The 25,212-nt window shown below is 41.8% G+C and overlaps 1 protein-coding gene across 1 annotated transcript in view; it reads right to left on the bottom strand.

Annotated features, from left to right (window-relative positions):
- Positions 1-21,740: 21,740 nt before the first annotated feature.
- MYO7A (myosin VIIA) overlaps positions 21,741-25,212 on the bottom strand; it is a 778,803-nt gene continuing 775,331 nt past the window's right edge. The window contains exon 50 of the mRNA XM_086933887.1: positions 21,741-22,788. Coding sequence (XP_086790013.1) covers positions 22,699-22,788 — 90 coding nt within the window. The 3' untranslated portion in view covers positions 21,741-22,698. The remainder of the gene's footprint in view (positions 22,789-25,212) is intronic.

Raw genomic sequence — 25,212 nt, 5'->3', positions numbered from 1 at the left:
GTGACTCCTCCTCTTGGTGGTAATACGAATGGGAATAGACTCTATTGTTAGATTGTTTTCCCTCAGGTTAGAAAGGAGTGTAAAGTAAATGTAAGTAAAGGGATGACCATGCTGAATGTGTAAACATTGAAGACTAGTAAATGTCAGAAATTGCAATGGCTACAGGTGTTCGGGGAGGAGAATGGGGCACATGTGATTCTTCAGCACTAAATGCCATGAACAGATGCTTACAGGGTAAGTAACATATTCCATTCGATGGCATGTGTGGCTGAAGACCATGTTCTGCATAGACTGTAAAGCAGTCCCTCCCTATAAGTGGTGGCTAACCATTGGAAATTGCAGTGGTCTGAAAAAGAGTACATAGCACTGACATTCCTATATTGGCTTTTTGCTGTACTAAAATATCCACACAATAATGTTTGGTGAAATTATGTGGTGTGGTCCATGTAGCTGCTTTACATGTCAGCTAAGGGAATATTTCCTAAAAAGGTCATGGTTACTCCCTTTTTGGAAGAAGTCGGTGGTCTAGGAGGAAGAAATAAAGGTATTTTGGCCTTAGCATAGCAAGTTTGAATGCAATTTACTATCCATCTGGCTATGCCATTTTGGATATAGGGTTGCCTTTGTGTGGTGGTAAAAAGGCGACAAAAAGTTGTTTAGACTTTCTGAAGGTTTTAGTTCTATCAATGTAAAATATAAGTGCTCTTTTGAAATCTAAAGAACGCAGAGTTCTTTCTGCAACAGAGTCCGGTTGAGGGAGAAAAAACTGGCAATTCAATGGATTGGTTAAGGTGAAATTGAGAGACTACGATAGGTAGGAATTTAAGGTTAGTTCGAAGAACCACCTTGTCTTTGTGTATTTGGAAGAATGGTTCTACTAAGCTTAATGCCTGTAGCTCACTAACACATCTGAGTGAAGTAATCGCATTTAAAAATGCCACCTTCCAAGTTAGGAATTGATGATGGTATGTGTGTAGAGGCTCAAAAGGGGTCCCTTGAGTCTTGTGAGTACTATATTATAGTTTCATGCAGGAGGAATCCTGGGTGGAATAACGTATTCATGTCTTTCCATGAAGGCTTTAATGAGTGGAATTTTGAAGAGCGAAAGGTGCTGCCTGTTTTGAAGATAGGCAGCCATAGCAGCATGATGTAAACATATAGAAGTGTATGCTAAACCGGCCCTTTGTAAGTGTAGTAGATAATGGATAATGTTTTGTACTGTAGCTGTGAAAGGGTCACATTATTTTGATTAACACTAGCAAACAAAAACGCTTCCATTTTGCTGCATAACAGGACTTAGTGGTAGGTTAATGTGTTTCTTTTAGAATGTCCATATATTCAGCTGGTAAGTTAAGATAACCAAATTCTAGTACTTTTGGACCCAGATTGCTAGGTTGAGAGATTTGGGATCTTGGTGTCTGATTTGTCTGTAATTTTGAGTAAGTAGGTCCGGCCTGTTGGGGAGCTTCTCGTGTAGAACTTTTGAAAGGTCTAGCAATGTTGTGATCCAAGTCTGGGCCCAAGTGGGAGCTACTAGGATCATTGTTAGAGAAGTCTGCCTGAGCTTCCGAACCAGAAATAGAAGGAGAGGGAGATGAGGAAAAGTGTAGGCAAATATCTTTGATCAATAGGTCATTTCATTTGCCATGGATAGTTGGTGTGAGAACCTGGAGGGGAAGTATGGGCATTCCACATTCTCTCCATGTGGCAAAAAGGTCTGTTTTAGGGAAATCCCACTTTTGGAAGTAGGGCAGTGGGAATTGTGGGTGGAGTTTTCACTCTTAGACTTGTTGCTGCATCCTGCTGAGCAGGTCTGCAAAGTTGTTGCCTGTTCCCAAAAGGTATTCTGCAAACAGGTGAATGTGATGATGTAGAGCTCAGTAACAGATGGTCTGAGACAGGTGTGAGAGTTGTGTAGTTTGGGTGCCACCTGTTTCTGAAAATAATATGACATTGCTGTCATATTGTCCATCTGGACTAGGGAAACCTTGTGTGTCAGGTGAGGCAGGAATGCTTTCAAAGCTAGGTGAACAGCTTGAAACTCTAGGTAGTTGATGTGGAGAGACTGGTGCATCCCATAGGCCCTGCACCGTAAGGTATTGTAGATGAGCATCCCATCCCATCTTAGCATCGGTCGTGAGAGTGAGGTGAGGAACTGGGTCCAGAAAAAGCCGCCCCTTAAAGAGGTTGGTGGTGTTTCACCATTGTAAAGAATGGTGAGTGTGGCGGTCTATCAACACTAGATCTGTTAACTGACCCTGTGACTGAGACCATTGACGAGCTACACATTCCTGTAATGGATGCATATATAATCTTGCTTGGAGAACTATGGCAATGCAAGAAGCCATCATCCCTAGTAGATGCAGGACCATCCTCACTGTGAGTGTTGGTTGGTTTGAAACTGGAGCAGTATTGTCTGGAAGTTTTGAATTCTTACAGGATTGGGGCAGGCTAATCCTGTTTGTGTGTTTAAAATTACTCCTACGTATTGTTACATTTGTACCGGTTTTGGTGAGATTTGGGGATGTTGATAGTTAACCCCAAACTGTGGAGAAGATCTATTGTTGAGTGTGTTGTTGGCACTGATGGAGAGTTCATAGTGTGATAAGCCAGTCGTCCAGGTATGGGAATGCGTGGATAGTTTGTCTGTCTAGATAAGCTGCTGCCACTACTAGGCATTTGGTGAACTCTTGAGGTGCAGTGGTTCCTCCGAGTAGCAAAACTTTGAATTGGTAATGTTTGTCCACTATGACAAATCTCATGTATTTGCAATGAGCTGGATGTATTAGTTTGTGGAAATAGGTGTCCTTTAAGTCTAAAGTTGCGATAAGTAGCCTTGTTGAAGAAGTGGAATGACATCCTATTAGGGCACCATGTGAAAGTGTTCTGATGGGATGTATTTGTGTGAGGGCCAGAGAACTAAGAAGATTCAGAAAAGGGGGTGGTGATGAACAGAGTGTCTGAATTAAGCAGACCACTCTTACCCAGTCCAAAGATCAGGGCTTGATCCATCACCGTTTTTGAGCTCACTGCACCATCCCAGCTCAGAACTTGGCTATATGCAAATTAGTCTGACCTGGACCAGTGCATCATGGGAACAGGGCAGACCAAACTACCAAGCCAATTCTTATACTGGGAAGGAAACAAGCTACCGGGGACCGGTTTCTGGCATTTAAGCCGTCTTTGGCCCGGCTTGCTTGAATCCTGATGGTGCAATGAGCTAGGGACTCACATCTGAGTATACCCTTCCACGCTTATGGTGGACAAAAATGATTCAGAAAAGGGGGTGGTGATGAACAGAGTGTCTGAATTAAGCAGACCACTCTTACCCAGTCCAAAGATCAGGGCTTGATCCATCACCGTTTTTTAGCTCACTGCACCATCCCAGCTCAGAACTTGGCTATATGCAAATTAGTCTGACCCTGGCCCAGTGCATCATGGGAACAGGGCAGACCAAACTACCAAGCCAATTCTTATACTGGGAAGGAAACAAGCTACCGGGGACCGGTTTCTGGCATTTCAGCCGTCTTCGGCCCGGCTTGCTTGAATCCTGATGGTGCAATGAGCTAGGGACTCACATCTGAGTATACCCTTCCACGCTTATGGTGGACAAAAATGATTCAGAAAAGGGGGTGGTGATGAACAGAGTGTCTGAATTAAGCAGACCACTCTTACCCAGTCCAAAGATTAGGGCTTGATCCATCACCGTTTTTTAGCTCACTGCACCATCCCAGCTCAGAACTTGGCTATATGCAAATTAGTCTGACCCTGGCCCAGTGCATCATGGGAACAGGGCAGACCAAACTACCAAGCCAATTCTTATACTGGGAAGGAAACAAGCTACCGGGGACTGGTTTCTGGCATTTCAGCCGTCTTCGGCCCGGCTTGCTTGAATCCTGATGGTGCAATGAGCTAGGGACTCACATCTGAGTATACCCTTCCACGCTTATGGTGGACAAAAATGATTCAGAAAAGGGGGTGGTGATGAACAGAGTGTCTGAATTAAGCAGACCACTCTTACCCAGTCCAAAGATCAGGGCTTGATCCATCACCGTTTTTTAGCTCACTGCACCATCCCAGCTCAGAACTTGGCTATATGCAAATTAGTCTGACCCTGGCCCAGTGCATCATGGGAACAGGGCAGACCAAACTACCAGGCCAATTCTTATACTGGGAAGGAAACAAGCTACCGGGGACCGGTTTCTGGCATTTCAGCCGTCTTCGGCCCGGCTTGCTTGAATCCTGATGGTGCAATGAGCTAGGGACTCACATCTGAGTATACCCGTCCACGCTTATGGTGGACAAAAATGATTCAGAAAAGGGGGTGGTGATGAACAGAGTGTCTGAATTAAGCAGACCACTCTTACCCAGTCCAAAGATCAGGGCTTGATCCATCACCGTTTTTTAGCTCACTGCACCATCCCAGTTCAGAACTTGGCTATATGCAAATTAGTCTAACCCTGGCCCAGTGCATCATGGGAACAGGGCAGACCAAACTACCAAGCCAATTCTTATACTGGGAAGGAAACAAGCTACCGGGGACCGGTTTCTGGCATTTCAGCCGTCTTCGGCCCGGCTTGCTTGAATCCTGATGGTGCAATGAGCTAGGGACTCACATCTGAGTATACCCTTCCACGCTTATGGTGGACAAAAATGATTCAGAAAAGGGGGTGGTGATGAACAGAGTGTCTGAATTAAGCAGACCACTCTTACCCAGTCCAAAGATCAGGGCTTGATCCATCACCGTTTTTTAGCTCACTACACCATCCCAGCTCAGAACTTGGCTATATGCAAATTAGTCTGACCCTGGCCCAGTGCATCATGGGAACAGGGCAGACCAAACTACCAAACCAATTCTTATACTGGGAAGGAAACAAGCTACCGGGGACCGGTTTCTGGCATTTCAGCCGTCTTCGGCCCGGCTTGCTTGAATCCTGATGGTGCAATGAGCTAGGGACTCACATCTGAGTATACCCTTCCACGCTTATGGTGGACAATAATGATTCAGAAAAGGGGGTGGTGATGAACAGAGTGTCTGAATTAAGCAGACCACTCTTACCCAGTCCAAAGATCAGGGCTTGATCCATCACCGTTTTTTAGCTCACTGCACCATCCCAGCTCAGAACTTGGCTATATGCAAATTAGTCTGACCCTGGCCCAGTGCATCATGGGAACAGGGCAGACCAAACTACCAAGCCAATTCTTATACTGGGAAGGAAACAAGCTACTGGGGACCGGTTTCTGGCATTTCAGCCGTCTTCGGCCCGGCTTGCTTGAATCCTGATGGTGCAATGAGCTAGGGACTCACATCTGAGTATACCCTTCCACGCTTATGGTGGACAAAAATGATTCAGAAAAGGGGGTGGTGATGAACAGAGTGTCTGAATTAGAATATAGCCAGGTTCTGAGCTGGGATGGTGCAGTGAGATAAATAACGGTGATGGATCAAGCCCTGATCTTTGGACTGGGTAAGAGTGGTCTGCTTAATTCAGACACTCTGTTCATCACCACCCCCTTTTCTGAATAGAGAACTAAGAAGGGCCTTAAAGATCCTTCCTTTTTTGGTATTAGGAAATACGGAGAATATACCCCTGAACCCTAATATTGAAGAGGAACAGGCTTATAGCATCTGAAAGGAGATCAACTTGAACTTCATGTTTGAGTAATGTTTGATGCTCGTGTGACATCTTCTGAACACGAGGTGAAAATGTTGGGTGGTGTGGTAGTGAGCCCCACTTGTCTGATGTGATGGATTGCCATACGGGTAGCTAATTGTGAATTCAGCCCCCGACAGGTGTTATGTGATCAGGGGAAGGCTAGGATAGCCAAAGCTTGGTAGAGGATGTTGCTCCATGGGGGGAGAAACCCTTACCTCTTCCCTTGACAATGTTACCTCTATAAGAGCCTCAACGGAAACCCTTAGAGTAGGAGTCCTGACCTAGTTTTTGTTGGGAGGTAGAAGCCTCAGAAAAGGTGGATTTTGAGGCTCTGCGGTAACCCGAGGCTCTGCGGTAACCCGAGCAATGAATGCACGGGTAGCAGGTGTTTCAAGGTTCCCCATAGCTTTGACTGTCTCAGTATCCTTTTATATTTTGTCTAATGTGGCATCCACCTGAGGACCAAACAGATGTTTCGTGTCAAATGGCATGTTTAAGATAGCTTTTTGAACATCAAGTTTAAACCCAGAGATTCTGAGCCAAGAGTGTCATCAGAGTAAACTACTGGTATTGACTCCCCTTGCTGCGGTGTCAGCAGCATCAAATGCACACCGTATGGAGATGTTAGTAATCATTTTCCCCCTTAAAACTAGCTGTTGACCTCATTTTTGTGTTCCTCTGGCAGATATTTAACTAAATCTTCCATTATGTCCCAGTGGGCATGGTTGTAGTGTGCTAGAAGAGCTTCCGAGTTGGCAATAAGCCAATGGTTGGCAGCTTGAGCTATACCTCTTTTCCCCATAACATCTATTCTTTTACTCTCTATGTCAGGAGGTGGGGTGCATAAGGTGGCTTGAGAGTTGACACACTAGGAAGTATAGCAGCAACTGTCCTTTAACGTAGTTAGGATCTGATGGTGCAGGTTTGGAATTTTTATCTACCCTAGACCAGTGACGGCTGCCAAAAACAAAAAGTGATAGGGTGGGTGGAGGAGTTGCCGGGAGGAGAAGCAGCGTGGAGGAGGGGGAGCATGGGTGGGGGAGCACGGGGGAGTTAAATAATAATTTATCTGAAGCTGTTGACTGCCTCCCACATCGTGCCTCAGTATTATTCCTGGTCCCAGCAGGCACTAGGGCAGCATCACAGACTCCCTGTGCAATCTCTGTGCTGTTCTCCTGCTATAAGAACAAAATGGGGATTAGCCTGAGTGGGCTGCTTTGACGCTCCACTCAGGACAGGGAGTCTGTGTTGTTTCTCCAGCCCGGTGGTATAATAAGGCCCGGTTGGAGGGATGTATGACGTTCCAACACATACTTTTACAACGCATACCTTTACAACGCATTTTTTACAACGCATGCCATTAAAACGAATTTTTAAAAACTACCTTTACAACGCATTCCATTATAACTCATACTACCTTTACAACGCATGCCATTACAACGCATATATGGTAAGTATTGGATAGTGTAGGGATAAAAATTACTATTCTAACTCCAGGGGGGTGCAACAGTAGGGTAAGTGTTGGATAGTGTAAGGGTACTATGCGTTGTGATGGTATACGTTGTAATGACTGCGTTGTAATGACATGCGGTGTAGTGGTATGCGTTGTAGTGCCATGCGTTGTAATGGTATGCGATCTAATGGATGTTGTGTTGTAAAAGTTTTGTTGTAATGGTAGTGCGTTGTAAAAGTTGCGTTGTAAAGGTTGTTTCCCGGTCGCCCGACCTAGGCATTGCAACCCTAGCCCTAGTAGGGTCTTTAACTATGTCATCAGTATATCTAAGCATGTATGGTAGAAAAAGTATCAAAGAGGAAGTTGTCTTCTAAAGGTTCTTTATGAAGCTCCAATTATGAAAAGCAGCAGCCTTTCCTTTAACCTGGTAAGAGGTAGCATCTTCAGGAGACACAGGGCACACAGGATAAACATCACAATCCGTGTCCCCTGGGGGATCCGTGTCATAGGTGTACCAGGGATCATCTCCCTGTGGTCCACCATACCCACCAATATTGGACTGTGGAGACCCTTGTGGGGAGTCAGAGATGGTGGTGCAGGAGAGTGTGGTAGTGGTGAAGTTGGTAAGGTAGGTGGGAGAGGTGGAGGACTGTTAGCTTTGTACATAGTCTTCTTTTTAGGAGGGACTGGCATGTCCAGCGCCTCTTCAAAAGTAAGTTTCCTTTTAGGTGGTGGAGGAGCGCAGCTGTAGCCAGTATACTGCCAGTATGCACCTAAATATATAAAAATTCTGGTGTGCTCTTTTGGTGCTGAGCCCTACGGCGGGCGTCTGTAGCGTTTTTTCAGTGCCGACAATGGCTAGAAAGCAGTGGTGACCTGGGGACCTGTGATTCTGAGACCAGTAGTGCTGAATTTTTTTGGAAGCAATGGACTGGTTAACAGGAGCAGGGGAGCCATACTCAAAAGTTGTTGAGCTCGAGTAATGTCCTCTATGTTAACGTCCTCCTCAAGTTCGGAGTCCAAACTTTCATCAACAGAGAAGGCCCCCACCTCGTCAATAGCTGTTTTTGGACATGCTCCTCATCGAAAATGTCAGTCTGTCATCCGTAGCTCTGAAGGACATCTCAAGGTGACAAGGTCTACAATCCAGAACGGTCTTCTGGGAGCAGAATGACTTGTGCGCAGACTGCTTCATTGTGCTCAGGTGACCAACACAAATTACACACAAATGCTGGTCTGTGTGAGGTTACTTTGAGTGGCAACACAAGGAGAAGCGAAAGGTCATGTGTTCCATTAGTGGAGCATTTTCGGGAAGACTTGTAATAATGGGGGAGGTAGGCCCGAAAAATTGCAGAATCGAACCAAAACAGAGTGGAAACACGGATCGGAGGTACATACGTGCGAACCCAACGACGGATAGAAAACTATCTAACAGTTGTGTCGATGCCCATGCCCGTTACTACCAAGAGGAGTAGTCACTCGACCTTGTGATTCGAAAGACTTCTTTGAAGAAAAACAACATGCACAACACAGGGCCCAATACTAGATGGCAGGAGTATGCAGAGCACGTGTGTATCTACAGCCACACATTCAATTGAGCATAAAGTTATTTCTACTGGTTATGCCTCACCGTGGGAGGCGTAAGGTTTTGGCGCTTCTCCACGTTTACATGCTTCTGCAAATCTGGGGAAGCATCAAAATCCATGGATGTTGCTTAGGACAACCCACTGCAACGCTCGTGGAACGCCTCCCGAGCGCGGAGCAAGGCAGCGCAACGATTTGCACTGCCTTGACATACTCCATATTATTGAGGTCATTCAAAGTCACGCAAAGTAGATTTGCGTGGCCTCATAGATATGATTTCAAGGTTTGCGCCGCTGGAGCTTCACAACACGTGATGCACAAAGGGATCAAAAATATCCCCCGTGTTTAAAATCAATTCCCAAGCTTCAACAGTTCAGTTGTTCCCAGTTCTTATTAAAAATAATTTGCTTCTGGATGTAAGACATACTGTCAAAGAAGAGGTATTGGATTCCACAGAAAAAAGATAGGATTGACAAATTAAAAGGGCAAAATCTGTCAGGATTATCCGAAAAGCAAATGTAGCCTTCCCTAGAATTAGGCAGTACAGACTTTCAAATAAAGCAGAAGAGTAAATGAAGCCCTTTCGTGAACAAATGATAAAACAAGGAATTTGGTAAGAGGTTTTGGGTAGTCCTTGCAATTCACAGACAATGGGCATTAAAAAACGAGTGGTAAATGGGGAATAGTGCAGGACCATAGAAAAATGAATAAAACAGTGATTGAACAACCCCCTTTTCACCGTATGCTCCTGACCTACTTTCGCCTAGATATCTTTTACAGACTTGTTTCCTTCCCACAGTGCAATGACTGGTCAAAAGAAAAAAAAACTTGTCCTTGTGATGATGTCTCATATCAGTCAAACATACATTGTACTCTTCTTTGCACTTTTTATAGCCATCCGAGGAAGAAACTGCTGAAACCTCTGCTTGTATCATGGGGCTTGAGGTCTTGTAGAGGGGTATATGACAAGTTAAGATCCCTAGACAACGAGTGCTTCTTTGGAATTGTATCCTCTTTCCGGAGAGCAATTGTGAGGTATAGAAATACGATGTAAATCGACATTTTTACCTGTACGTGCCCAGTACTTTGAATGCTTACAACCTAAAATGAACTTTTTGTTACTTCTATTTTATCATGCTTCTTACTTTTTTTAAATAGTTTTTAACAGACCTTTTAACTGTGTATTAAATATGTAGTCATTTAAGCTGTATTAGACTTGTCTTTCCTAAATATGACTTTTATCTTTATGCTTTTATGAAACTGTTTGCACAATTCGAATAAAGCTTTTTGAAATTGAAAATTAAATTGAATAAAACAGATATATTGTGCAGTAATATTGTTCCAAATTGCAGCACATGCAGAATGGTATACAGTCATCAACTTCTGCCAAGTGTTCATCTCCATTCCTCTGAATGAGGATAGCCATTCCTTTGCATTTCAGTTCCAAAATATAGTTTTAGTTCGGTGTCGAACCCCTCTGGGGTATGCTGAAGTCCTTCGATTTTAAAGAAAGATTTGGAGAATCTACAATGACCAGCGGAGTCAGCCCTGGTTCAATATACTGACGAACTATTGGTGGCATCAAAGACAAAAGTGTACTGTAAACTAAACATAGTTGCACTTCTGAATTACAAAGTTTACCCCATAAAGATGCAATACTGTAAAGGAGAAGTGTTTTATCTCGATCATCACTTTGAGAAAGAAACAAGGAAAATATTGAAAGAAATTCTTTCTGCAATCCTGAAGTTAGTTTCCCCAACCACCCAGAGGGAGGTGAAGATGTTCCTGTGAATTGTTGGCTATTGACATCAGTGGGTTCCAAACCTTTTGTTGACTGCAAAAGCTTTATTAAGATTAACTCACAGTGATATCAAGGATCTGGTACCATCTGATGACGAATGTATGAAGGCCTTTTGAGATTTAGGCGAACAATTATGTAAAGCACCCACCCTTGGAATGCCTCATTATGATATGAAGTTGTATCTCTTTTGTCATGAGCCATGAGAAAGGCACTGTCAGTTCTGACCCAAAAACATGACGCAGTCAGGAGGCCAATGGTGTACTTGTCAGCTGTTTTGGATCCGGCAGCTGTGTCTGTTTCTGGCTGCATGAAATCAGTTGCAGCTGTTTGCACTGAAATTGAACAAAATGAAGGAATTGAGATGGAATATATGTTAATTGTGTTTGTTCCACATTCAGTGGAAATTTGCTGACCCACATGACAAGCAGTTGCATTACCAGATATGAGCAAGTCATATTGGCAGATGAGAACGTTTCTATCAGAAGATGTAGGGGCAGATTTACAAACCACTTGCGCCACTTTTGCGTCACTTTTTCCATGTTAAAAGTGACGCAAAAGTGGGGTAAGGGGCTTGTAAATCTGCCTCGTAGAGTTTTGAATCCTGCAACGCTGCATCCTGACTGACAGCAATGAAGACAGAGATGAACATGATGACAATAATGATAATGATGACAGTGAACCTGAGCACTACTGTGTGAGTATTACAGAATTATGTACCAAACCAAGACCAGACATCAAAGAAAATCCTCTTGAAATGGCTGATCTGATTGTTTGTAGATGGCCCGTGTTTGAGAGACAACCAAGGGGCATTGAAGGCTGCCTAGGCACTGTGTTCTAGTCCAAAATTGCTGAAGCATGATACCTGCCTTATATAACTTCAGCACAAGTGGCATAGTTGATTGCATTGATAACAGCGTGTTGCCTTGCAAATAATCTGAATGTGACAATTTCTAAAGACAGTCAGTGTGGTTTTGAAATGGTACGTGATTTTCAGGAGTTTTGTCTAAAAAGAGGTATTATGTCACCCACTGGTACACCCATGAGGGACGGTTTCTGTATTCTTGATTTCTTAAAGGCAATACAACAGCCAAAATACTTTGCAGTTGTCAAGTGTGCTACCCATAAATTTAGAAATTATTTAGCCGCATAGGGTCACAAATAGTGAAGACCAGGTGACAAGATACTGTACACTTGACAATGAAACTTTGAGATCAAATGAGCAGATTGAAATGCAAGAAAAAGATTAAATGAATCAAAGTTCTAATGAAAATGTTAATTGTTTCTTGCTGAACCAAATATAGGCTCGTTTGAGTTGATTTAGGGAACTCTAGGGGGAGGTACCAGGGGATGAAAGACAGAGTCAGGAAAAGACTGGATGCAAATGAACCTTTCATGAGGTTTGGGTCACTCCTAAATATGATTATATTCTCCCAATGCTGAATTGCATGGCCAGATATGTACATGGCCAAACATGTGGGAGGGATGCCAGTCCAATCCACAAAATGTAGAATTGTTGCAGAAGATTTATACCAGTGATATCTCATTTGTCAGAAAAGTATTCTGAGAAAAAGGACTGCCCTGCCTTTGAGTTACATTGGCAAATCAGTGGGCCCATTTATGTGACTCCATTGAGATGCCAGTTTGCAATGGCCTTAACCATATTCTCATTATTGACTGCCTATTCTTTAAATGAGTTGAGGCCAACCCCACATGACGGTTGCCAAACTAACGTTAAGGGAATTCATTTCTCGTTTTGACCTACCGACCTCTATTGAGACCGACTGTGGGAGTCATTTTAGAAATGAGATTCTCAATTTGATAAGTAAAGCTCTCCAGATTAATCAAAGGATCCATTGTATAAATATTCTGGTCTAGTAGAGAGGGTGAATGGAACCATCAAAAACAAACTAGTGAAAGTGTGTGCCTTTACTAGTCTGTAAGAGCTCTTCATCTTGTTCTGATGAGTATTAGAGGTACCCCAGACAAAGAAAATTGATCCCTCGCCCCATGAAGTGCTAATGGGCAGAACAATGAGATTGGCCCACATTCCTTCGGCTACCTTTTTGTCAATTACTAAATACATCCTACTGGATTACGGCAAAGGTCTAGCTGATGTAAAATGTGTTGGTTACCAGGTAAATTATGCAACACCATTGTTAAAAAAAACTCATATGTCACCCAATGCAGCAAGGTGATTTGTTTGTTGTAAAGAAGCATATCTGCAAGAATCGCCTTGAAGAAAGATGGAAAGGACCTTATCAGTTGGTACTTGTGACTAACACTGCTGTCAAGTTTGCCGGAATTCCACAATAGAACCACAACACTTACACAAGAAGAGTGAAGGCAGCAGATGAAGGGGTGGTGATAACAACCACTGATTCACAGAGTCAAGCTCAAGTTCGCAGCGTGGATATAAAGGGGGTGGGGAGGTGAAGAACATTTTGAAACTGGTGAAGGTGAAGATCTTGGTGAAAGTACCAGTAGACAGTTTCAAATTGAGGGTCACTGGGAAGAGCTGTTAAAAAGCCACGCGTGGCAGCAAAAAGTAATCTCTTATCTTTCCAGTGAAGGGTTCCAGCAAAAAAAAATAGAGTAATGAGAATGACCAGAGGGAGAGAGTGGTACACAGTGAGCCAAGGTGCAAGTGCATATCAAAGAGAAAGTTCACTACTTAGAGAAAAAGACTCAGTAGTAGTCGCAAGCGAAGATGCAAGAATTGAAACAACAAAGGCAGTTCTACTTGTGAAAGAAAGCACTGTCAAAAATGAAGTTAGAATTGATCAAAGAAGAACCAGACACACTTGAAATTGATTCAGAGAACAGTGAGAGTGAATCACCTGTTGCTAAAAGACCAACAAGAAATAGAATTCCAAACTGAAAGTAAGCTTCACCTGAATGGGCGTATTCAGCATCTATGGCTAAAGAAGAGCCAAATACAAAGATCTATAGTTACATTAACTGCTGGAAATTCATCTTCAAAAACTAGCTAAAGAATAAGAGTCATCTTGAACTTTTGGCAAATGTTACTAGTGGTGAAATTAGGTTGAACCTTTGAAAAAAAAAGAATCCAGATGAAGAAATAAAGCTTTGTAAAAAAGGAGTGAATACATTGAAAACAAGATTTTGATTGTGGAGCTGAATTTAGATTTTTTTAAAGATCTATTGTTTTGAAAAAATATTCTTAAATTGCCTTTTTGGTGTACTACATCCTTTTCATTTTGGAGTTTGATCACAATAATAAAGGCATACGGCATATGCTGTAAAATTGTTCGTTTTATATTTTTCATATTGATACTAATAGTCTTAGTTGGCCTACTGTAGTGTCAGTGGAATATGTCCCCACAGAGGTTAAATTGACTACAATACAAAATGAGTTTGAATATAATACACTGACTCATAGGGAACACTTTGTGGACTTAGAAATAATGCATATTTCAAAATGTTAGGTGAATATATTGATATCATGGGGCGAATACTTGCACCATGTGCACATTTCTACCTTCGTCTGCAGGTGAAGCTGCTCCTTACTTACAGCTACCGATGTCTTATGGTCTCCCATGCAATGTGCTTTTTAGTATCTTTATTAAGTAGTAGTTTCTATAACCATACCCGTTGGACTTTAACGTCTCGCTGAAGAATCATCCTGTTTCCAAAGAAAATGGAGGTAAATTACCTTATAGTAAATGTATGAAAAATGTTGCACAAATTAATCATAAACCTAAAAGGACTAAACGGAAGTATTGTATGCAGTGATAGTAAAGAAGAACATGAATTTGTTAAGAAATAAAATGAGAGGAAAATGAAAATCTTGAAAGACTGGAAATATGAGAAGAGACTCAGAGAGCAGATTAAGGGTAAGGAAGAATTTAGGTCTTCAGATTTGCATAAGAGATTGAGAATGGAGCAAGAGAGAAAGGCTGTCAGGGAACATGGCGGACTGCTGAAAGTGCCGGCTGCAAGCTCTGAAGCCTCCGCCTGAAATGCCGCCTACCTGAACAGAATTGTTGCCCGTTACTCTTCCCCAACATCGAGCTGTTTTACTGCGCCTGTCCTTACTGCTTTGTCTCGCCTGGTTTGTTGGATTAAGGGCAGGACGCAGTGGCTTGTGTCCCCGACTGCGTAACTGCGGGGGAGGTGGAGAGTCAAACACAGGTTCTCTCTGCCTCTTCACATCTCCCGAGCTGCGACGCGATCAGCGTGCAGCAGCTTGGATTAGCTTCCAGGGTGTCGGGGGCAGAGCCAGCACCTGTTTTCCGCCAGCAGACTCCTTCCCAGAACCCTTGCCAGAGCCTTGGGAGGGAGAAAAGAGAATTTTTACCTAATCTATGACCCCCCCCAAAAAAACACAAACATTGAATATAAGCTGGAAAACAAAGTCTCCCACATCTAGAAAAGGACTTGGCCTGACAGCTAAGTCATTTAAAAAAGGAGGAATAACAGCTGACTTAGAGAAAAATTCGCTAAACTCCCTAATTTCTGCTACTTTTAAAACTGTAGAAAAAACCCATATGCACATTAAGGAACACAAAATTTGGTGGAGGGGAGTTACAGAGTAACGGTGCGATTCAGAATCCAGGCACCAGCACAAAAGCTGCATTAGGGATTTTACGACCCTGGGTGGTGCACAAGCCCAGATATTACATGTAACAGCACCAGTAAGACTATGAAAAGGGGTGCAAAGTCCATAATATCATCTACAAATCTCTCGGGAGAGACACTTAGGATCACCCTTTCTTTAAGATCGTATTTTAAAATTAAGAACATTGAGGAGTTGCAATCAAATCAGACCAAGACTCCCATAATGGAATCTCCCAATACTATTGAGGAAATAGACCATGCAATACTCTTAGAGAATCGTTTCTCCACCCTGCTGAGTGAGGATTCGTCTAACATCCTCGTTGGGGGTAGTTTGGCCCTGACATCCTAAACAGCATTAGAACCAAGACATACTGTTCCGAATACTGAAGCTTTAGAGAGGAAGGGCCAGAGTATAAAAGTTCAAAATGTAAGTGCTAAATTTCAAGAGACACCAGACATAGAAATTTCCCGGATCCTGCTTGTTCTGACATTAAAGACAAGTTTGCTATATCGGAGGAGAACCAAGCTAAAATTCAGGCAGCTTGTGAGGGCTTGGAGGAGAGGATGGCAGACATTAGGAAAAGCCATCTTGTTAAGGAATTCGCTCTGGGATCACTGCAAAGGGAAGTCAAAATAAATCAAAAGGAAATAACTGCATTGAAAGTAGGATAGAAGGAGCAAACTTGAGGTGCTGGAGAAAAATTCTAGGGGCCTTATTTATGAAGGCCTTGCGCCACTGGTGCGTCACTTTTTCCCATTTTAAAAGTGACGCACCGGTGGCGCAAGGCCTTCATAAATAAGGCCCTAGGATTCCTAACCTGCTTTAAGTCATTGTACAAGCTACAGGCACAAGCTCAAACAGAGTATGCTGAAATACCCAGATAGGATACAGGAAGGGTTCCTTAGGGTGGGTGGGAGTGGCGGCCTGCAGTCATTGTCATGTTTTTTTGTTTATTTGTGCACAGGGTGGGGACCAGATAGGGAGAAAACGGAAAAAATATGGTCCTCATTATTGCAAAGAGATAGTTCTTTAGGAGCGAGAGAAGGGCTGGATGGTTGGTACTGTATAGGGAATGGGAAGGAATAACCAGAGAATATGGCTAATAATTTAAGAATAATGTCCTGTAATGTAAATGGCTTAAGGGTGTTTCCCAGGCGAAGGAGGATTTTGGAATTTATGAAGCTTTCCAATGCTGATATTATCTTATTGCAAGAGACACAACTACGCCATGAGGAGTGGTTAGAAATCTTAAAGAGGAATAGATGGATTTCACATCTGGTGTGTACCAATCAGACTTGTAATGTGAAAGGAGTGGCAGTTATATATAAAAAATTGGCCCAGTTTAGGATAGAGGGTTTGAGGGTGGACACTGGGGGTAGGTGGGCAATAAGTTTGTTAAAATTCATAACATAGGATATGCCTTTGTGTCCTATTATGGTCCAAATATTGATGATCCCGCACTACTTAAGGAACTATATCAACACCTTCTTTAGACAAAATATCATATCCTTTTGGGAGGAGATTTTAACACCCTGCTGGACCAGTCCTGGATAAATCAACTCGTAGCCCAGCAGTAAACTCCCCCAAAATGAGGGAATTTGCCACTCTTTGATAAAAAAAAATCTAGCTTTGGTAGATATCTGGAGACTAAAAGCAGGAGTGGAGAGAGGGTACACTTTCTGAAATAAAAAACTGGCCCACGCATCCAGAATTGATTTTTTCTTAATAGAACGGAAACTTAACAACAACTCCCTTAAGATAACTCATCGACCGGTCTCAAGTCTCAATAATAGAGTGACTGCAAAGCAAGCCGATAGAAGCAAAGAGCATCTTATCTAACTATTTAGAGAGGCTAGTGAAACAGAGATGGGAGGTAAGCCGACTAGCGCACCACAAATTTGGGGAAGGTTGCAGGAAGATGTTAGCAATGAAAGCCAGGCAGGACCTGGGTAGGAACGAGATAAAGGACGTAATAAACAAGGAAGGACCCAAGTGCACAGAATCCGGGGCAATAGGCAAAGTTTTTGCAAACTTCTTTCAAGATTTATACAACGATAATGTAGAAGGGACATTAGCAGAAATAGGTGATTGGTTAAAGCAGGATAAACTTCCCTTCCTTGACACTATTCAGCCAACAGCTGTTAATCAAGAAATTTCAAGGGAAGAAATAGGGGGAGCTATCAAGAAATTAAAGAATGGAAAGGCCTCGGACCTGATAATCTACCGAATGAAGTATATAAAGTCTTGGAAAAGAAAATCATCCTGTTCTTTAAAGAAATGCTTAATTCTATATATTTAAGTCAGACGCTGATTCCTTGCCACTTGGAGTGAAACAGTAATTACCCTAATTCTCAAGCCTGACAAGGATTCAAACAAATGTGAATCCTACAGGCCTATCTCGCCCCTAAACGCAGATTATAAAATATATTCACAGATTCTGGCCAGACGACTAGAAAAGGTTTCAGGAGATAAAGTAGGCATTAATCAAAGGGGTTCATGAAAGGAAGGCAGCTCTCGGACCTTACACAAGATCTAGTGTGTGCAATAGATGTTGACTCAGTAACAGGGATTCCCCTATTATCATGGTCGATGCAACCAAGGCATTTGACAGAGTGAGTTGGCCCTATCTATATGAGGTGCTTAAACAAAACAGTCTGGGAGGAAACTTCGTTAAGGCTTTTCAAGGCATATATGCACCCCCACAGCAAAATTATTGATTAATGGTCACTTAACCCCTCACTTTCAGATAAAGAGGGGAACACGACAAGGTTGCCCACTTTCGCTGCCACTATTTAACTTGTATTTAGAAACATTTGCAAAAAAAATAAGAGCAGATCCAAGAATCCTTCCATTTCAATACGGGGAGTGGCATATAAAAGAAGCTCTCTACACAGATGATCTGTTAGTCCATACAGCTAACTTGGAAACAGACTTGTCAGTAGTAATGGAGTTAGCTGGAAGTTTTGGACGAATCTCGGGCTACCTAATTAATGAAGACAAGACCGAGACTATATCATGGAACAATCCCATCCCTGTGCACCTTAAACATCTAGATAGGACTGAGCTTAGATATCTAGGCGTACGAATAAAAAAAGATCTGGAACACAAGCCCTTGGTAAATTTCACTTGACTTATGCACAAAACTATAAAGCTTTTGAAAAACTGGGATCTCCTGCCACTTTCTATTTTACGAAGTACAAATTTGGTCAAAATGACAATCCTCTCTAAATTTACATTTATATTTAACACTCTCCCTCTGCTTTTTAAGCCTTCCTGGTTTAAAAATCTTCACGGGCAATTTAGCAGTTTAATATGGAAGAATAAAAGTGTGAAAATCTCCTAGAAAAAACTTAGGAAGAAAAAAACTGGAGGGAGGCATAGCACTCCCTGAATTTGAACTGTATTATTGGGCTTTCTTTTGAAAAACTGTAGGCGATTACTGATACTGATGACTCCTAAGGATATGCCAATGAGATACAGAGCTATAATAAGCAACCTTTCAGAAGGAAGCAGAGGATTTTTGTTTAAATTTGCCCATGTAAAATTCTTTTAAAAATATTATTTTAAGACGCTAACTGCAGCCGGTAAAGTTTGCATCCAGGTTAAAAAATTCTAGGGATTCCTTACTATAGTTTTACGGCTCCCCAGGAACACCACCATGTATGATGGATAGTTTAGCTCTGCCTTTGGTAAACTCAGGCTTTTTAAGATGGGGCCAACTTACCAACTTATGGAGGAAGGCACAATATTAACATGGTCCAAACTAAGCCAGAAAGCGTATTTTAAGTTATCCAGATTTAAGTATTACCAGTTGGTCAGCTGGTCACGAATGCAGCCAAAACCTGGGACGGAGTCAGAGGCAGAGAAAGACCTATTAAAACACAAAATTATAAGAAGGAGGTCTCCAAGTAGTACTGGGTATTAGCTCAAGGAGAGGATACCGTTGGGACCTTAGCCGAAGAAATTTGGAAGCTGGACATGCCGGGCTGTGATATCCAAAACTTATGGCAAGTATCTGCTGCTACACTTTGGGACTTGGTAACTTCAGCTCCACTTAGGAGGAATCACTTGTTCACCCTTTACAGAGCCTAGTATTCCCCCAAGAAACTTGCCAAGATGGGAGTCACAAGAAGAAGATGCTGTCTGAAATGTCAATCGGAAAATGCAGACAATTTACATCTCTTTTGGCACTGTCCAGTCATCTAAATCTTCTGGCAAGAAGTGGGTAATGTATTAGAAAACATTCTGGGTTGCAAATTTGAGGTAAGCCTTTCCTTGGTTATATTTGGGGTGGATAAAACATCGAATCTCTATTATTTACCTTCATAACGATTGCGCGCAGGGAAATATGGGTGAAATGGATCTCTGAACATCCCCCTACATGTGTGGGCTGGGTAAACTTTGCAAGACATATAGCGAGACTAGACTGCCAATTGGGTTCAGCTAAGAAAGGAAGAATGTGGGCCCCCTTTGTTTCTCTTGATTCCTGCTATTTGCATGAATGACATTGTGTTTTGTTTTTTTGTGTGTCTTTTTTGTCTTTTTTTATCCAAGGATTAAGATAAGCTTAATGGATGGACGAGATTTGTGGTGAATACCACCAGATTCTTTATCAACTGTGAGTGGAAAAGGCCTCACTCCCCTCAGCATAGATCTTAGAAGGTACTTGGAGCCCAGATCTTGCAGACCTTCAGGAAGATCTTTGTCAAATATGAGGACATTAAAAAAAGAGAGAGAAAGGCTGAATTGTATATGGTGCGGCATGATTAATCGAAGTGTGGTGAGAGTGACTGTGAAAGAAGTGATGTCGTTAGTGGTGATCTCTTGGTTGGTGAAAAACCTACTTAGGGTTAATCACCATCTTGTTCAAAATGAATGTCCTATCCAATGCATTTCAGTGATCATTATTTCTGCAGTGCGCTGTCATGTAGAGACAAGTTTGTTTATTTCCATTGTCCTTGTCCTTGCTGTTCTTCATGAAAACCTTTCAGCATGATCACAATACTGTATCTTTTCTCTGGGACTTTCCACTAGCTCACTTTACTTTATTAATTCATAATAGTATGCTGCTGTTGATGTAACTACTTTGTTCTGCCATCTTTGGATTGCATTAGCATACAGTGGGCAGAATTAATATTCATGTATTGGGTGGTACTTAGGTGTTAAGGCACTTTGCCACTCTATAAAATTGTGTTTTGATTTGCTGAGAATGTAATACTTACTCTATGATGATTTTACAGTTTTAACGTTTTCCTATGTAGAAAAAAAGTGTATGAACTCTTGAATTTGGGGGTGATCGAAAAGACTTTCTGATGCTTCTCTATTGATTTTGCTGCTCATTTGGGACTTATGATTTTTCACTTTTGCAGTTATGATTTCTGTTCATTTCTGTACCACAACTTTTGTAATAAATCTTTTACATTTATTTCTGATCTAGAACTAAGTTACTCAGTAGGCCCTTTTCTTAATTGACTGTTTTATTTATGTGTAAGGAGGTGCCTCAAGTCGGGGACACATTACCTCATAAAAAAAGGTTCAACACCATCTCGGATACATCAGCCCGAGGTTGTGCAGTTCAGTTAATATTTTGGAGTGTAATATTTTAGGGGTTCCACGCACCCATACATGTATGATTTAATGGTTCACAATACGTTTTTGAGCCATGTGCTGCAGCTTTTGAAATGGTAGTTCTGTAAGGGAGTTGTTATCTGAAAAAAGGGTATTTATTCAGTGCCCAATTCAATATCTGTACTAGCAAATAGAGAGATTATTAGTGGCTGGGATATACCTAAGTCTGCTATCCTATGTATCCTATCTCAATGTGGTTTATCAAGTTAACTGCATTAGCTGGATTATTAAATGTAGGCATTAAGATTATATTGATAGGACATGTCCTCTAGTTGATGGATAGTTACAAAAAAGCATACCCCATACATACCATATGCTCCTAATATCCCACTTTACAGACCCCATATTATCTGGATCTTATGATGTAAATGAATTCACTGCAAATGTTGGGGTGCAGTGTACCACTCAAGAACCCAGTCTTACAAAAAACATATTATGCATAAAGCATACTAGTATGCAAGTCAAGCAATGGCTCCCTAGTTGGGGTGGGACATGGGCTCCTATGTTGTAACCGCCAAGGGGTGTGGAGTCCCCACAAAATCAGGGTCACGTCAAGTGGTCTGGACTCCCCATAAAATGGGCCTTGACCGCTGTAGTAGGGCCACTGCCACCCACCCGCCAAACTAGTGGCTTTAGGGAGGGTGGTATATTCCCAACCAAAATGGCTGAATTAGAGCACAATATTGGAATCAGGGGGAGGAGGCCACAGAGAGAATATTTTAGACAGATGGGGGGGGACCTGAGAGACAACTTTGAAAATGCTAAGACTTCACTTAATGTGATGTATAACCTTCTCTTTTTCCATCAACCTCATAACCTACCTAGGAAATCAGAGCCCTAGATAATTCAATGATACTTAGCAAAGTACAAAATGTTTCTTTTAGTTTCTGGCAATGCCCATATTTAATAGTGTGCATTTAAATAATCTTAAATGCATTGTATTACAAAATGCAATGCTCTGATTTGTTCTGTGTGTATTTGATGTGTGTATATGATGTTGATTAGCAGGACAAACGTGCACAAACATTTAATATGTTTCACTCTTATAGTATTTAATCAGAAATAATTTGTGTCAGCTACTATCATTAGATGGCAGAGGATGACAACAAAAACCAGGGCCAGAGAACCAGTGTGTCAATTGATGCCAAGTTTTATCCGAAATATTCACTTTAATGTTTTCACACCAAGGAAGCACAGCATTCTGGAGAAACAGGAGCAAGAAGACATCTTTTGAGTGAATTTTGTGCGGTCCTTCTCCTTCCTGGTCACTCTCAAGGATCATTACTCCATAATAAGGCTCCAATCAGCCCTTTAAATTAAATAAATAAACACATAAGATGAGAATTTTAGCGTTTATGTAAATATCCGAAATATTTTCCTGGGATTTTATGTATATCTCTCATGATCTCATCACAAAGTGACCCTATGTTTACTTTTTGCAATAAAAATAATGTATTTTAAAATGCACTTTCAGCAGCTTGTAGAATCATTGTTCAGTTGTGTCCATCTGTAAACTGTTCTTAACTTTCAGTTCAAGTTGATAGAGGCACCTTCCACAAGCCACAGATGTAGTACCCCAGAGATGCTTACAGTGTCACAATTCTTCTTTAATCATCTGAACCTCAACCTGCCACGACCAAACCAGGTAGTTAGATCCAGACATTCAACACTATCTTGGCCAAAACAGTAGGCCTGGTTGTTTTTCTTATTAGACCTCTTGTTTCTGCTTGCAAAGCTCTGCTTTGCTTGTCAAGAAAATTTCCTTGAGATCCAATGTGAGTGTTCACAGCCACTTTCACAAGTAATCGTCTTCGCTGGAGGGAGAAGTGACAGCCGGCTCATCAATGTCTGAGTCACATGAGCTGCTGGATGGAGTCCGGCTCATTTTCCAAACCTGTGGGGAGAAGGTCTTTCCCCAGCTGCACGGATAGCCTACTGACCGTGACTGGCGTATCAAATCCACCGCCAAGTGCCAATAGTTCTTATTCTGATCAGTTCACTTGCTACTTCTTGCACTCCTCTGTTTACTCATTGTTGTCAACATCTGACTTATGTAGGAGGTCAGCAGATCATCCATCTTGTAGCCCTGAAATATAAATAATAAGTTGTAGGTAAGATAGGTGACCCACTACAATTGGTTAATAGTGCAACTTTGTTTTTCGAAAAACAGATTACAGATATGGTCCATTTTACATGGTATACGGTTCACATCCACATGCAGAAAATGTTTTGCCTAGGAAAATAGCCTGCAGTAAATAAAAAACACTACTCAAGATTAATGTCATCCACTGGCCCATTCAGTACCAAACTGAACAATTTGCATTGCACCATCCAATGCGGTTTGATATTAAATAATCTGCTTAAATTGGCAATAAATGCCAGTTTCAAAGATAGACCTTTGGGCAAAGAATAGGAATTAACTGAAGGGAATTGATTTAAGAACTTTATGAAATTAGAAAGAAAGGGTAAAGAGGTCCAGGGGTACATTCACTAAACTTTCACGCATGGAAGAGCAGCACGCAAAGTTACTGCACTTGATTGCATGAAAGGGGGAGAGCATAAATGCTCCATATTTACAAAGATATGGAGCATTTCTACTCTCTCCTTGTGCTGGTGCACTGTGTGCTACCTAGAACACCCTAGCAACATAGTGCAAGGGTGCCTGTGTTACAGGGAGGATTGTTTTTTGCAAGAAGGGGCACCTTCCTGCACAAAAACAATTCTTAGAGGCGTTTTCCTCTTTCTACATGTGCTGCAGAATGCAGCATACGTGGAAAGAGAAAATAAAGAGGAGAAATAAACATATTTCTCCTTGTTATGCCTCACTTGGGAAGGTGTAGCATTTTGGCGCATACCCGGGTTTACTAGTCTTTGAATATGGAAATGCACTGAAATCCATGGGTGGATGATTGGAACGCCCATGTTTCACCCATGGAACGCCTCCCAAGTAGAATGTGGCAAAATTCAGTGCAAGCCCCTGCCTTGCGCTACATTTGTTTACAAAGCCACGTAATTGCGTGGATTTGTAATATCACTAACACCTTTGCATTTTCCTTGTGTTGCCTTTCTGTGATGCAAGGACAATGCATAGACTTAAAAAATATAGGCTCCAATCTTGTATTGACCTTTATAGAACAATCGTTTGATTACATGTTATTTGTCATACAGAGCTTACACCTTACAGTCATCAAAAGTTGTGATGACAGAAGATAATGTTACCTAATACAATAATAAACCACAATCTTTTCAAATTTTATTCAAAATCTAGTAAAGATATAATGCCTTTTTCCCAGCTTGATTGCTAAACTGACAAATTGTCTTCCACCATTTTTATTTGGCTTCTGAACTATAGTATGTTTCTGGCTTCAGACTCAGCTAGCAATAACAGGAAAGTGTGTGTGTGCCCAGACTTATTGTAGAATTCTTAGCTTACAAACACAAAACAAAATCTGTCTATGTGTGTGTCCTGTGTCCTCTCACTCAGACAGGTGGTAGGACCAAGACCTACATAGTGTGACATGCTTCATCATGGTGATTTTCACATCTTACTTTAAGACTCCTGCTGTGTGCATCACTTCAACTTTACTGTCTGTCTGGTAATGAGTGAATGTTTGATCTGGCATCCTTGATGTAGTTTTCCGTCTAATTTTTAAACTTCTACACTTCTGGTTCCTGACTTCGTGTTTGCTAGCCTTAAGATTCTGCACACTTTACCTCTGCTAACCAGGGCTAAAGTGCTTGTGCTTTCTCCCTAAAATATGGTAGACTGGGCTTATACCCAATAGGCATATTTAATGTACTTGTAAGTCCCTCATAAAGTGGCACAACCTGTGCTGAGGGCCTGTTAATTAAATACTACTAGTGGCCCTGCAGCACTGGTTGTGCCACCCACTTAAGTAGCCCTTTAAAAATGTCTTAGGCTTGCCATTTCTGCCTATGTGTGCAGGCTTAAACTGCCATTTTGACCTTGAAAAATAAACATTTTGCCAAGTCCAAACCTTTATTTTTTAATGCCACTAGATCACCATTAGAGTAGGCCATGGACAGCCCAGAGGGCTGGGTGCATGGTATTTAAAAAGTTGGACATGTACTTTTAAGTTTTGCATGTCCTGGTAGTGATAAACTCTTATATTCGTTTTTCAACACTACAAGGCCTACCTCTACCACAGGATAACATTGGAGGTATATTTTTTCATTTAATATGCTGTAATTCCCAAATGAGAACAAGTAACTAGTTCATGAAGCTAACCGCCCTGTACTGAGCCACTATGGAAGTGGACTCCTATAGTGTAGACAAGAGGATTAAATCTTCATTGGATGTTGTATCTCCTACTATATGTAGCAAATATCATAGAACCCTCCCTCCCACCCCGTGGTTCAATGATGCCCTGCATCAACTGAAAAAACTGTAAAGGCCTGTAAAGAGTGCTGCACTACAATGATGAGGATAAGCTAAATTATAGGATGGTCTTAAAGGACTATCAGAAAAACTGGTGCGCTAGTAGAGCTT

The sequence above is a fragment of the Lissotriton vulgaris genome, chromosome 8 (genome assembly GCF_964263255.1).
Source record: "Lissotriton vulgaris chromosome 8, aLisVul1.2, whole genome shotgun sequence".
Classification (NCBI taxonomy): Eukaryota; Metazoa; Chordata; class Amphibia; order Caudata; family Salamandridae; genus Lissotriton; species Lissotriton vulgaris.
Note: the sequence above shows the minus strand (reverse complement) of the source record. Positions and strands in the feature narration are given on the sequence as shown.